Below are 14593 nucleotides of genomic sequence, written 5' to 3'. Positions count from 1 at the left end.
GAGGTTGGAGCAAGCATTCTAGAGAGCTCCATTTCCGGTGGAGCTCCACCAGTTGCTGAGCGCCCACACCACGGAATCCCTTCTGAGGGAGGTGTCCCTGCGGGTGGGGGCGCAGCATTGCGCTGACGCCTTCGTCTGCTGCATCATCATGCCGGTGGACCTCCACCCGCCTGCTGCCACGGACCCCGGCCCAGCGAGGCGCTGGCCTGGACCTGGACCTCGTCCGACACCTGTTCTCAGGGAATAACTGCCCCATGCTTGCTGGCAAACCCAAGCTGTTCTTCATCCAGAGGTACGGCATCCAGCAGCCCTCGGGTCCCGCAACCCGAGGCCTGCCCCGGCGGCGCGCCCACTCACCAGGACTCGGACCTGGAGACAGACGGGGTGGCGTGTGGCAGGGGGCCGGCGGTCCCAACGGACGCGGACGTGTTCTGGAGCCACTGCTGGACCAGCGAGTGTCAGTTGAGCAGGGGAACCACCGTTCGGTCTACCTGGAGGCACTCACTGACGGCCTGCTCAGGGGGAGGAGGAGGTAAGAGAGAGCAGCTGGTTATTGGGTCTGATAACACGTCTGTGAGGGTCGCTTCATGTTCTCAACCTCAATCATAAAATGTAAACATTCCCCAATCCCTTGTTAAAGAGATTTCAATATCTCAATGGGACTTCACCTAGTTAAATAAAGGAAAAATAAAAAATATAAATAAACGTTGTATTGTTCACGCTAATCCCTCGTTTTGTTCTTTGACAGGAAAACCAATCTGGTTGATATTCACACTGAACTGAATGGGCTGATCTACGATCACAACAAGAGGATCCTGCAGCCAGATACGACATTGATCTGAAACACACACTCAGAAGGCATCTCTGCTTGACATAAGTCATGTTTCTTCATCATTAATTAGATGCCCATGATGGGCCAAGATCTTAGTTAAACCTGCATTAGAATGCAGAGGCTGCCCTCTAGTGGTGCTTATCGTACTCACACTTATACATGGATTATATCCTAACAATAATTGGTGCATTATTATGGCTGGGCTTTCATTGATTATTGAATAACGTCTAATAGGTAATATATTAAACAAGAGGAATAGTAAAGCATAATGATCCTTAACGCAATAAACCACTTATTTGTATGATGTTATTTATTATTCTACTATGCAATATCCTATATTTTAGAGGCTGCGACTATCACTCTGAGGCTTGTCACAGTCTCTTTGTCTGTTGGCTCGTACTAAAATAAAGCTTATGTCATGATACTGCAGTGTGTGCTCATGTCAATGACTTCTACCCTGTTACTTTCTTTGTGAACCTAACAGAAGTTAGGTTTGGGCTGAGGTAACATGCAGACATTGTTGTCTGGATAAACCTGTACATTACTTGCCTTGTTGCTCAATGAGTAGATTGTTTGATGATGATTTCACAATTAGACGAAGGGAATTATTAAAAAAGTTACCTGCCTCGTTTTGCACACAGAATTGTCATGGGCTCAAAGACAATGGCCCAATCACAAAGTCAGCCCTGAGGACAAAAGGCGTGTTCACTGTCCGGGTGATAACGAGACGGCTCGACAGTGATGACGCTCACATTTACGCATGATCCTGACAGCGATGTGCAATGCTTTGGGAATCTAAATGTTCTTCATAGTCAGCAGGGTTTTTTTATCCGATAAATAACAGTCAGAACTAAACAGAACTATCACTTACTAAACTAGTAAGTGATAGTAAGCCTATCACCTACTATCCTTTTGCTTTCATTTATGAGAAGCACATACAGTATTGCCACTGTATGGAAGGCAGCACTTGCCCTTATCTAGAGCTGGTTTACCAGTAAACAACGTTTAAAACTAAGCAAAGTCGATGCCAACAGACCGGGTACAACGTCAATCAGCGATAGATATGATGGTTGATTCTTATCCGGTAGCCCTGGAGTACGGGCTACCAGAGTTCGTGTCCTGGGCGGTCAATGGTTTCTTGCCGTCGGCTTATTTTGTAATTTCCTGTAGATCAGAGAAATTAGGCCTAACAATTGACTTTTTATATAATAATATGTCTTACAATATCCCTAGAACCCAAATATAACGTGCAGAAACCCATGGTAAAGTTAAAGCTCCTTCCTTATAAGTGCCATTTCCTGAGGAGAGAGGTACCTTTCCTTGGCCACAGGTGGGGGGAGAAGGCATTAGCACCATGGAGGACAAAGTGCAAGCTGTCCAGGACTGGCCCACCCCCACTGACACCAGACAGCTGAAATGCTTCCTCGGACTGGCGTCTTACTACAGGCGCTTTGGAGGAATTCCCTGCGTGGCTGCTCCCCTGTTCCGCCTGCTCCAGAAGGACAGGGAGTTTTGGTGGGCATTGCCAGTTTTGCCAGTCTGCCTTCGAGAGACCCTCAAGGGAGCTCTCACCAAAGCCCCGGTGCTCTCCCCTCCTGATCCTGCCCTGCCCTTCATCCTGGACATGGACGCTAGTAACGTCGGCAATGGCACCGTGCTGACACAGGACGGGGCCGGAATCGGTGGTGGCGTATTACAGCAGACATTTAACAAGGCTGATCGCCACTACTGCGTCACTCGTCGCGAGCTGCTGGCCATTGTAAGAGCTGTACGGGCACTTCAAATACTACCTCTGATGCCTGCGCTTCCCCGTAAGACCCTGCGTCGCCTCCGCCTTGGCTTCTACTGGGGGCAGCAAAAGAGGGACGTTGAGGACTTCTGTCGCCACTGTGATGGCTGCACAGCTCGCAAAGGCCCCGCTGAAAGGTCCCATGCCCATTTCAGCAGTGCGCTGTGGGGTTCCCTATGAAGAGGGTTGGGGTGGATGTGGAGGCCCGCTACCCTGTACAGAGATGGGAAACAAGTATGTCCTCACGGCCATGGACTATTTTACCAAGTGACCGCTCTGCCTGACCAGGGGTCTCTGCCCCCTGCCTGACCAGGGGGCAGAGACCATAGTGGGCGCTTTAGCCGGGGGGATGATTAGCCATTTTGGGGCAGCGGAGTTCATCCACAGCGACCAGGTTATAAATTTAGAATACCGTGTCTTTGCGGCTTATGTAGCAGGCTGGACATGCAGAAGCCCCGTACTACCCCCCTGCACCCACAGAGTGGCGGCTCTATGGAGCAGCAGCTGGCCATTGTCTCGGCTGAGCATCAGCTGGACTGGGACACTAATCTGCCTCTAGTGCTCATGGCCTACAGGTCAGCTGTACAGGAGTCGACGTCCTGCATGCCTGCTCTGCTGATGGTGGGCAGGGAGCTTCGCACCCCAGCTGACCTGGCATTTGGCCGGCCGCCCGATTCTCCCCTGTTTCCTCCCAGCCCAGAGTATGCCAGGGAAGCGTCCCCTGATTGCAATCCACTTCGCCACGCTCCGTGTGTTGCGATATTCAAATGACATTTCAATCCGCAAAACGGAATCCAAAACGAATCCAAAGAGGGAATCCAAAGAGGAATCCAAAGAGGAATCCAAAGAACAGTCAATATGCAAAGTGGCAAAACGTATCAGCAAATCAGCGTCTGGGCGGGAACTACTACGTCACTTGCTCCGTAATTTCCTTGTTCACTATCTAGTTCGTATGTGTCAGGTCCATGGTCACCAATGGTGATTATTGATACGCATCCGAAGTTTGGCCGATGATGTGGAGAACAATCGTGTTGAAGACACAGATGAAGTAGATAGAGTGCGTGTTCTGGGGAGATAGGATAGACGACTTATCCTCACGGGTACGTTTGACGCCAGTGTGGTAAACACAAAGATTTCCAAAGTGCTACAGGCACTGGGTGCGAAACATAGGGTCGGGAGACCCACCGTCTCCACCCACTCCTCACCTACAAAGCTCTCCACAACCTAGCCCCCAGTTACCTCTGGGACCTCCTCCAAGAATACACTCCCTCCCGCTCCCTCCGCTCAACCTCTGCTAGACTACTATGTATCCCCACATCACGACTCATTACGAATGGGTGCCCGGTCATTCAGCTGTTCAGCACCCAGGCTCTGGAACTCCCTCCCCCCACACATAAAACAGTCTGACACAATAGAAAGTGACGTAGTTCCCGCTGGTGGCTGATACGTTTGCCACTTTGCATATTGACTTTTTGGATTCCTCTTTGGATTCCTCTTTGGATTTCCTCTTTGGATTCCGTTTTGGATTCCGTTTTGCGGATTGAAATGTCATTTGAATATCGCAACACACGGAGCGTGGCGAAGTGGATTGCAATCACGGGGACGCTATAGCTTTTCAATTTGAATAAAGGAACTCAAAGAATTTGACAAAATGTTATTGTATTTTTATTGTTATAACTTTTGCAAATTTAATTGAGGATTGCATTGTCACTTTGCATTTTAAAATACACTTTGAATAACGTATTACAAATTACATTATGAAATTGCATAATGCATTGTCAATTGCATAACGTAATTACTTATTGAATTGCAAATTGCAAATTGCATTGCCATTTGAATTTTGCTACATATATGCTTCCATACTAGACGGCAAAATATGTCTCTTTCACCTGCTTGTCATTGAAATATTGCAAATTTTATTGTAGATTCCGCAAGTTCAATATAGATTATAGTTCAAAAGTCGAATGAATGAGTAGGCCTACTTATGTCCTTTCGATTTCTTACAGTTTGTTTACAGTTGTTGGCTGTACACTCTAGCATTCTGCTAATGAAGCTGATTGGTCAGGGACGGACTTGCGACTGATTACGACCAGAGACCCCTCTTGACGGCATCTGAAGCTGAAGCACGATCAGAAACATTCCGTCGAAGTAAATTTTTTGCGTACTGTAAATGTTCTATATATATCTATGTGATAATCCCCCATTGGCTTAGTTGGCAGTAGTGTGCAATGCACCCTGGCGACAGCAGGAGGCGAGACAGTATTGCAAGAGGGGATACCAGGGCTGCACCTATGACTGGCGAGTCCACTGGGCAGAACCACCTCTCCTCTACCCTGCTGCTCTTATCTCTCACTCACGTGCACACGAGCACAGCCGACGTCCACGCGCAGGGTTTCGGCTGCTGTTGCTATGACGCAACGGCGCCTGCGCCGCAGGGAGCAGCGGGGAGTTGAATGAGTCAAGTCCCCGGTCTGGAGGAGTTTGCCACCGTCAGGAGGGCGGCTGAGAGCAGGGAGGCCGACAGAGCAGGGAGGCCGACAGAGCAGATCCGCAGCGGACGATGGACGTCCACAACACGGGGCCGTGCGCTAGCCTCTGAGCTAGCCGTGTCATGACCCGTGGCCGTGGAGTCTTTTCTCACACATCTGCAGCCAGAGCACCACCACCACCTCTACTACCACACTATACGCTCGCCTAGAGGGGCTGATCCTTGCTGATCTGGTCCTCTGAAGGGCTGAAGACTTTAACTCGGGTCGCCATGGCTGAGAGGACCTCCAGCGGTCCGCTGATGGAGCCGCCGCCGGCCGCCGCCGCCGTCGCCCTCCCGGCTGCCGCGGTGACACTCCCGGCCGAGGTCCGGGAGCGGCTGGCCGAGCTGGAGTTGGAGCTCTCTGAAGGTAACCACCGACCATGCATAGAACAACTGACAGTGTCACCGACACATGCTGTTTCTGCATATTATTCGACCTGGTTGATAACTATACTATATCACTGCGAGTGGATAACGTCCAGACCAGCACACGATAGTGAAGGTTTCTGGGGGAGTTTCTATGCATCCTTTTGGATAATCGCTGCGCAGTCACCCAAAGTTCAGACATTGGGTTATACTACTGTAAGACATTGTTGACATGAGCAGAAGAGGGTCATTGTGTTGTGGTCATATGGTCTGTGAGTCTCTCCTGTCTGAATCAGAACAGCTGATGGGACACACCCATACTGCACACTCCAGAACAACAGCCTGCTTTACAAACCCCAGACCTACAGCCTGCTTTACACATCCCAGACCTACAGACTGCTTTACATACCCCAGAACTACAGCCTGCTTTACACACCCCAGAACTACAGCCTGCTTTATACACCCCAGAACTACAGCCTGTTTACACACTAAGCTTGAACTACAGCCTATTATACACATTAACTCAAAATACTATTGGGTTTTAGTTGTATAACTCGGAACAGTAACGTTATGCTTTCTGTTTAATGCACTTGTTGGCCTCTCTGGCGATGGCTTTGAATAATGGTTTTCATATTGGATCTGATTAGATCTGGTTTAAATGTTGGATCCATCTTCAAAGGTAAAAAATATCAGCTATAGAACTTGCTAGCTCTTTGTTTCTGACCATGTTAACACATTGTTATAACAACCCACCATGGGATTGTGTGTCTGGTGTTCTCCTCATGATGTCATACACTGTCAGGACTTGATTTGGCTCAAGGTGCAGGCTTTGATAAGCCCTGGTGGCTTTATGGCCACTGGCCCAGGTGGAAGAGCACGTTTCCAGGAGTGGCTACTAAAAACCAATCTATATCTGTCCCGCTTCCTCTTCCTGCTCTCCTTCTTTCACGTCCTGTCATGTTGGAGCTTCCATACAAGCACTCTTCATGTGCGGCTAGCCTTCCTCTCTTCCTGTTACATTGTACTGTCTATACTGTAACTGATGCCTTCTAGAGCAGTTTGTTGTATTACAGCACTTGCTTTACTCATGCGCGTACACACATCTCTCTCACTGTGTGTGTGTGTGTGTGTGTGTGTGTGTGTGTGTGTGTGTGTGTGTGTGTGTGTGTGTGTGTGTGTGTGTGTGTGTGTGTGTGTGTGTGTGTGTGTGTGTGTGACTGAGCCCTTCTCATAGGGATTTAAATCCCCTGTTTACTTTAAAGTATATTATTTATTGGACCCATAAAGGGTGTTGGGTACATGTCCTCCACTTTCCACTATATTTGACTTGATTTTGTTTGTATTTCTGTACAGTGGCAGCAGTTATTGGATAGCTAGTACTGCCGTTGTTGCCTCTATGGCCCAATCTCATTCATTTGCTACATAGAAAATCTCAACCCTAACCCTCGCTGTTGCGCGTTCACGCGCCGTGGAGCAACGTCCCAATACCACTTTAAGGTAGCTTGAGGGGTAAGGGGGAGGGCTAACATCCCCTCAAAATTTAGATTTTCCATGGGCACCCTCAAAGCGCTTCAGTTCTGACTTGCTCCCACAATACCTTGCGAGAAAACTGAAAATCAAGAAATATCCTAGACAAGATGGAGGGCGAAAAGATGCGACAGGATTGGAAAAACCCAAATGTAAGTGTTTTCTCTGTAATTAACTAGTAATTATTTTATTAATTATACTCTGCAGCCCGGCCGCGGGCTTCGAAGCCCGGCCGTGGACTCTCGGAAGATCGCGAAAGTCCGCGGCAGACTTTCGCGGAAGATCGCGAGGCCGACTTTCGCGGGCCGCCCGACCCCGGTTCTCGGCCGGCAGCCCGGCCATCGACCGGGCTCTGCAGCCCGGCCATCGACCGGGCTGCAGACCGGGCTGCATATCATGTCGTATGATATCCAGATCTTCCATGTTCTAGTGACTCCAGGTTAAAAATAAGATTTATACTAATATATTATATTATATTAGTAATATTCTATAAGTAATATTATATATACTAATATATTATATTAGTAATATTCTATAAGTATTATTATATATACTAATATATTATATTGGTAATATTACATGGTTAATCAATGTATTTTTTGGCAGTACTATATTGTGTACATAGCTATTATATATTGTACATAACATATGGCCATATCAACCAGTTCTGGCATATAATTCCTAATTCCTTCTTATTCGTTTACTTTCAGGACTTCGTTGAGTCCACTGCCACCAGCCCCCCCCCCCACCTCTCCCTCATGCTCCTCCACCCCAGGCACCTCTTCCACCACCCCAGACACCCCTTCCAAGAGGAGAGTGCCAGGGAGCAGGCGAGGCATGAGGAGAGCGAGGCAAAGTTGGCGGAATGGTTGAGAAGATGTGATTCTCCACCATTCTCTCAAAAGCTGAGAGAGAGAGTGTGTGTGTGTGTGTGTGTGTGTGTGTATTTTTAGGTGTGCGTGTGTGTGTATTTTTAGATGGGTGGTTCAGTGTTTCTTATTTAAATAAAGTGTTTCTTCTAAAGTGTTCTTGTTCATAACCGATTATTATCTAAGGGTGCACTCACACTAGGCCATCTGGCCGTGGCCGTGGCCTAACCATGCTCAAATCTGTCAGTGTGAGTGTGGCCAGTCTGGCCAGGCCGGGCCAATTTGGCCACTTGGGAGAGGTGTGCTGCTACGGCACGGGCCGCTACAGTACAGATGCTAATGAGCCGACACGCGCACACGCACGGCTACGCAACCTGAGCTGGATGACGTATAGTCAATGCGACGACCACGGACATAATAAAGGCGACGAGCCTTCTTTCCCATTAAACGGTAAACATCGCGTCAAGCAGTTCAACTGTTGGTGTGTTCCCTGTGTTGTTGTCCATTGTTGTTAAAACTCTGACTGGCGGCAGACTTTATTATGGTCCATGCAGCGGACGCTTGGTGATGACGTATGTACAAGAGCCTTCCGTGGCCAGGCCACAGCTGCGACGGCCAACGGCCACGGCCAGATGGCCTAGTGTGAGTGCAGGCCAGAGAACAATGGGGCCATTTGAGCACGGTTAGGTGTGAAAACGGCCAGCGGCCACGGCCAGATGGCCTAGTGTGAGTGCACCCTAATACCACCTTTAACATGTAGCTAAGTGACATTCAAAATAAAGGTATATTATGAGGGACAAATAGTATTATTATTATTTATTTTTTTAATACTTTATTTATACATGCCAATTACAAAATATAAATACCATTTCAGGTTAAACATCTTTACAATGGGTCTTGCTCGTTGCCCGAGACAATGGCAGCCAGTCTGTCCCTTGTAACATTACCAGGGGTCTGGTTATCTGCTAGGGGGCACGGGGAGGCCATGATGACGTCACAGGGTAGGGTTGTCCCATTTGGTAGGGGATCGGTTAGGGGTAGCAATGAGGGGTAGCAATGAGGGGTAGCAATGAGGGTTAGGGTTGAGACAGTGAGCAAAGAAACGGGATTGGGCCTAAGACCTGGCCAAAGGAGAAATGTATACAATCTGCTTCGCTTTACACCAATGGCTGCAGCTCCTGGTGAAGCATTGTCATAGACTTTGTGTGTTTTGATGGTGTTTTCCTGTCTGGTTTCCCAGTCTCCTCAGCCTCACTCCACTTCACTGTCCACTGTCACACCTTTGGTGGATTAAGTGATCCTTTCGTCACAGTCACAGAGGTTAAAAGCTTGTTCCTATGTTGGGTTTGAACTTGCAGTCGTATCATAAACCCTATTTTTTCAGTCTGAAAAAGGGATTTCTGAGCTCATAGCGAACCACCTTTTCAAACAAACAGTGTGGCTGCATTGGTTTTCGATTTCCAGGCGAAAGGTACTGGTTTAGATCCCTGATATCTGCAGCCTATCTGCAGTATGAAATGTATCTGAACCACTGTGGACAGAAGTATAACTAAATGGTAAGTGCAAATTATTTTCCGAAACTCCCTTGTAAAACAAATGGCATTTTTTTTCTTATTACTTATTCCTGTATTGGAGCTTTGATTGTTTTCAGACTCACTTGTCAGTCACTTGTCAGTCTCTTTTGGCTAAACTTTACAAGTGGTCTAAAGGACCACTTGTAAATGGAATGTAAAAAACCGACACTGGCCACCAGCATCTCAACCCCATTCTTCCTACACTGACTCCCTAAACTGACTCTCCCTGTAAAGGCCCCGTCCCATTACCTCTTGAGCCCTAGCCCTAGAATTTGCGCGTTCCCGTGGAGGGGTAGGTTGTTCATTACTTAGGGAGCAAGAGGGAGGGCCTATTTTCCCTTAAAGATTCCATTTCACTTTCTGAGGTTTTCTAACATTAATATGAGTTCCCCTAGCCTACTTATGCTCCCCCAGTAGCTAGAAATTTCGTTGGGTATAAAACAAGCACTAGGCATTCTGCTCCGCTTTTGAAAAAACGAAGCTCAGACGTGCCGTTTTGGAATTTTCCCTGTATGTCGTCATAAGGGGAGATGCCACCTCCCCTTTCTCTGCCTTGCCAGCCCAGAGAATATGGCCCACCAATTAGTGCTTTTCGATTAATCTAATCGCAATCGCGATATCAGCCTTTGCGATTTTATAACCGCAAAAGACTGCGATTTAATTAAATAAAAGAATGTGCAAAAAAATGTCTAGTTTCTTATTTATTCTATTTATTTTAGGTAGAAAAATATATATTTTTATTATTTATTACATTTTGCAAAATATTGTTATTTTGAAAACACTACTGTACACCTTTTTTTAGTTTTTGTATTTTTTTTATGCTAGTTTATGTTTGAGTTGAGCAATAAACATTAAAAAAATTATCAGTAATCGGTGTGTATTTTCCTTGACAACCAAGCAAGTAGACTCATGACGCCATTTGTTCATTATATCGCAATCGCAAATTGCAATATGACTATTTCACCCAATCGCGCAGCTCTACCGACAATGAGCTATGACCGTGCGAGCGCCGTGTGTGTGTGCGTGTGTGTTAGGCCCAATCCCAATGTCCGGACTCACTGACTTTGCTGCGCGTTCTCGCGAAATCATTAAGGCTTTAGGGCTGTCCCAATGTCGAATTCCAAAGGGCGTGAGGGTTTGAGTGCACACTTGCCGAGCTCTTTAAGTGAGTCTGCATTAGTCCAGACTTCACCTAAGGGAATTACCCACAGTTCAAAGCGTTGTGACTGGAGCTGAAACGATTCATCGATTGATTCGAATAATTTGATTACAAAAAAGGATCGATGAATTTTTCTTGCCTCGAGTCATCGTTTATTTAATTTTACAGCTGAGGTCACAGTTTTCCGCACGGACCATTTTTAGTGTGACACAACCGGCGCATACGCCACCCACAGAACGGACAGACGCGGCATGTTTTGACTTGTTTAGGGGCTAACATCAGCACTTGCTAAAATGGAAGACATGAGTGAAAATAGTGAGGAGAGCCAAACGGGCAGGAGAAAGCGACAGCGAATGTCCAAGGTTTGGGATCATTTCACGTTGAATATTAATGAGAAGACCGTGGTGTGTGTCCACTGCAAGACCGAGCTGGCGTACCACAGCAGCACGACTTCCATGCTGCAGCATCTCAACAGAAAACACCCATTCTACTCGGCAGACCGCCGACCTGAGACAAGGTAATTTTAAAATCAATGCTGCTATAGTTTACGCTACATAAGTGCAGATGGAGGCTAAGTTGTTGTTTATTATGACTAACGTTATAAGTATAGCTAGTTAATTAAATGTGGCGGCTAATAATTATGTCCCCAAGACTAACGTCACGTCACCACAAAGTTTTTATTTTCAAAAAGACCGCTGTTCAAGAAATAAATACACGATAGCTTAAGCTGAACCATAGCTGGTCACTTCTAGTAGACAATACGGTGTTTTGAAGCAGATGTGTGTGTCTTGATTGATGGATACAATATCTAAATAGCAGTTTAATGTGAATGAACTTACTCTATTATCATATTGATCCATAGTCATTTTGATTTTTTTTTTTCTTTTTCAGTAATCCATCACAGTCTCGGATTGACACATTTATGCTGAAAACCCCATGTACCCCTGAGCGTGCAGCTGAGTTGACGGACAGCATTTTAAACATGATTCTCGCTGACATGCGGCCGCTGAGCATGGTGGCAGATAGTGGCTTTAAAGCAATGATTTCCACTTTCCATCCAAAATACGAGCTTCCATCTAGAACCTTCTTCACAACACAGATGGAGAAGAAGTATGAAGGCATCAAATGCAAGGTGATGCAAACCCTGCAAGAGACCAGCAGTGTTGCACTCACAACTGATATTTGGACCAGTGTTGCAACGGAGGCTTATATGGGGGTGACATGCCACTATCTTGGGAAGAACTGGAAAATGGTGTCCCATTGCTTGACAACAATGCCACTCGATGAGAGACACACAGCTGCAAACATTGAAGTGTGGATTGAGGAGGTAATTGCTAAATTTGAGATCCCACCAGAGAAAATCAAGGCTGTCGTCCATGACAACTGTTCTAATGTTGTAGCAGCAGCAAAGATTTTGCAAGAAAGGCATGGATGGGCCTCAGTGCGATGTGCAGGACACACCCTCAACTTGGTCGGCAAAGCTCTCTGAAGATCAACCAGGCTATCATCAAGTGAGTGGCTGCTGCCAGAAGCCTTGTTGAACACTTTAAGAAGAGTGAACTGGCATTCACCAAATTGAAGGCTAAGCAGAAGCAAATGGGTATCAAGGAGAACATGCTGGTGCAGGATGTCTGTACACGTTGGAACAGCACCTAAGAACAAAGATGGCCGGTGACTGCTACACTCTCTGACCCAGCTGTGACCCAGAGAGGGAAACACTACCTCGATCTCAAGCCTGAACAGTGGAACCTGATTGAGGAGCTGAACCAGGTCCTTGAGCCCTTTGAATCGGCAACAGTGTTCCTGAGTTGACAACAATATGTCACACTCTCTGCACTTCCACATCTTGTGCACAAACTTAAGAAGAACATACAGAGTTCAGAAATTGAGACTGCACCTGTGAGGTTGTTCCAGACTCAAGCGACAGACCAGATCACAGAAAGATGGCAAGGACTAACTCAGTTTACACCTGACACTCCAAATATCACCCTGCTTGCTGCTGCTCTGGATCCAAGGTTTCGAAAACTAAAGTTCTTGCCTGCTGATGAAGTCTTCAAGGTCCAAAGCACAGTACAAACCATGGCACTTGCTGCCAAACAGCATGCACAGCTGAACACTGTTGAAAGTGGAGCATCTACCACAGCACAGGACTCCCCACCAGAAGCACCTGCCAAGAGGGCCACATCATTCCTTGACTCAGACTCCACCACCAGTGATGATGAAGAACAAGTTGAGGAGCAGCAGTCCAATGAAGCTGTACAAAAGGAGGCATGTTTTTTTTTTTTTTTTTTTCATTTTGTTTCAATAACAATTTCCACAAGCATTTTACACACAATTATAAATGTTCTACAGAAACTGGAAATTACTTTTTTAAAACAATATTACAATATGTAATACATAATTGTCTTTTGTCTTGAATATTCTACAGGTCTTGATGTATTTTGGAGAACATCCCCTGTCCAAGAAGGAGAATCCACTGACATGGTGGAAAAAGAATGCAGCACACTATCCAGCACTGGCAAAGCTGGCAAAGTCCCTGCTGTGTATACCCGCCACATCCACGCCATCAGAGCGTCTTTTTTCAGCAGCGGGTAACATCGCCTCAAAGAAGAGGGCAAGCCTCAGCCCTAAGCATGTTGATATGCTATATGATTACCTTCCTTCACTGCAATCACATGCTTCTTTAAAGACTACACGTTTTTGCCTCCTAAATGCCAAAAAATGTTAAAAGAAGAAGATGGTTATGGCTGTTGTTATGTCTGAAATGTCGATTTTCAGATGTGAAGTTGCACAAATTTAAGAAAGTTTTTATGTTTTTTATTACGTATTTTTATTTTATGTATAACTTATTTTTGATACTAGGATCAGCCTTAATAATTGTATTTATCTTTCTTTGCATCTCAGGATTTGTTTTTAAAGCCAGAATGTGTGAAACTATGCATGGGCTTGTTCCAAGTTTCCAAGCTTATGTTGTTCCTGAATTGCAAAAGGTAAAAACTTGTAGTTCTGAAAGTGAAGTAAATGCATACTTAAACCCAAGAATGTATGGCACATAAATGCACTTAATTTATCTGTCAACATTTTTATTTCTCATGGTACAAGTACAGACTAATAAACAATGGGAAAGTAACTAAATTGGTACTTTTGGTAGAAAATATGGTTTGCTACTCCATGCATTTTTTAAATAAAAAATGCTGATTTTTCAAAAAAAGGAAACAAATTGGTTGTTCATTATTAATTGACATGTTATTTTCTCATGTTTATTTATAATTACTTTTCAATTAAGCAATGTATGTTTTATCAGATTACTCGATTAATCGATGGAATAATCTGTAGAATAATCGATTACTTAAATATTCGATAGCTGCAGCCCTAGTTGTGACGTTACTGTCAATGCGCGAACAGATGGGAATTTCAGCCTTTTTTTAGTGAGCCGGATCATTTGGATCAGCTCACCAACAAGAGCCAGCTCTTTTGGCTCCCAAACAGCTCTTCATATGACTAATTCTACCTTTTATAATTCAGCCAAATGTAGCCCCCTCTGTCTTATGATTAGTATGTGTAGGCCAATAATTAAGTCATTCAATACATCCTCTATACTGAAGTAGTATTCAAAAGTAAAATTTTGTTTTCATTGCATTTAAAAAAAAAAGAAAAAGAATTCCCAAACCACCAAGTGTTAGCAGCATCTTTGTCACTAAACATTGCCAAGGTAACATGTGCTCTCGTGGAGTGCTGTCCCAATCCCATCTATCTGAGCCCATGTGGCCTCACGCACTCACTCATTTAGCACCTGAGATCAATTAGTCATTAGTAGGCCTGTCACGATAACACATTTTTTTGGGCGATTAATTGCCCCAGGAATTATTGCGATAAGCGATAATATTGCCGTTTTTCAACTAATATAATGATAAAGTACACCCTTTCGATTTTTAAAGAACACTGGA

General features: G+C 45.5%; 2 protein-coding genes across 6 annotated transcripts in view; both read left to right on the top strand.

Moving 5' to 3' along the window:
- Positions 1 to 247, top strand: part of LOC130373074 (serine/threonine-protein kinase PRP4 homolog) — a 6594-nt gene extending 6347 nt beyond the window's left edge. The window contains 1 exon segment of the mRNA XM_056579305.1: positions 53 to 247. Within this exon segment, the coding sequence (XP_056435280.1) occupies positions 53 to 247 (195 nt within the window).
- Positions 248 to 4769: 4522 nt separating this feature from the next.
- The window catches only part of dip2a (disco-interacting protein 2 homolog A), a 204777-nt gene continuing 194953 nt past the window's right edge, over positions 4770 to 14593 (top strand). For 4 of the 5 annotated variants that reach the window (XM_056580043.1, XM_056580042.1, XM_056580040.1 and 1 more), the window contains exon 1: positions 4770 to 5518. In XM_056580043.1, coding sequence (XP_056436018.1) covers positions 5380 to 5518 — 139 coding nt within the window. In that variant the 5' untranslated portion in view covers positions 4770 to 5379. The remainder of the gene's footprint in view (positions 5519 to 14593) is intronic. The other variant, XM_056580041.1, reaches the window with a different exon arrangement.

Source organism: Gadus chalcogrammus, chromosome 20, assembly GCF_026213295.1.
Source record: "Gadus chalcogrammus isolate NIFS_2021 chromosome 20, NIFS_Gcha_1.0, whole genome shotgun sequence".
Lineage (NCBI taxonomy): Eukaryota > Metazoa > Chordata > Actinopteri > Gadiformes > Gadidae > Gadus > Gadus chalcogrammus.
This window is presented reverse-complemented; position numbering and strand designations above follow the sequence as displayed.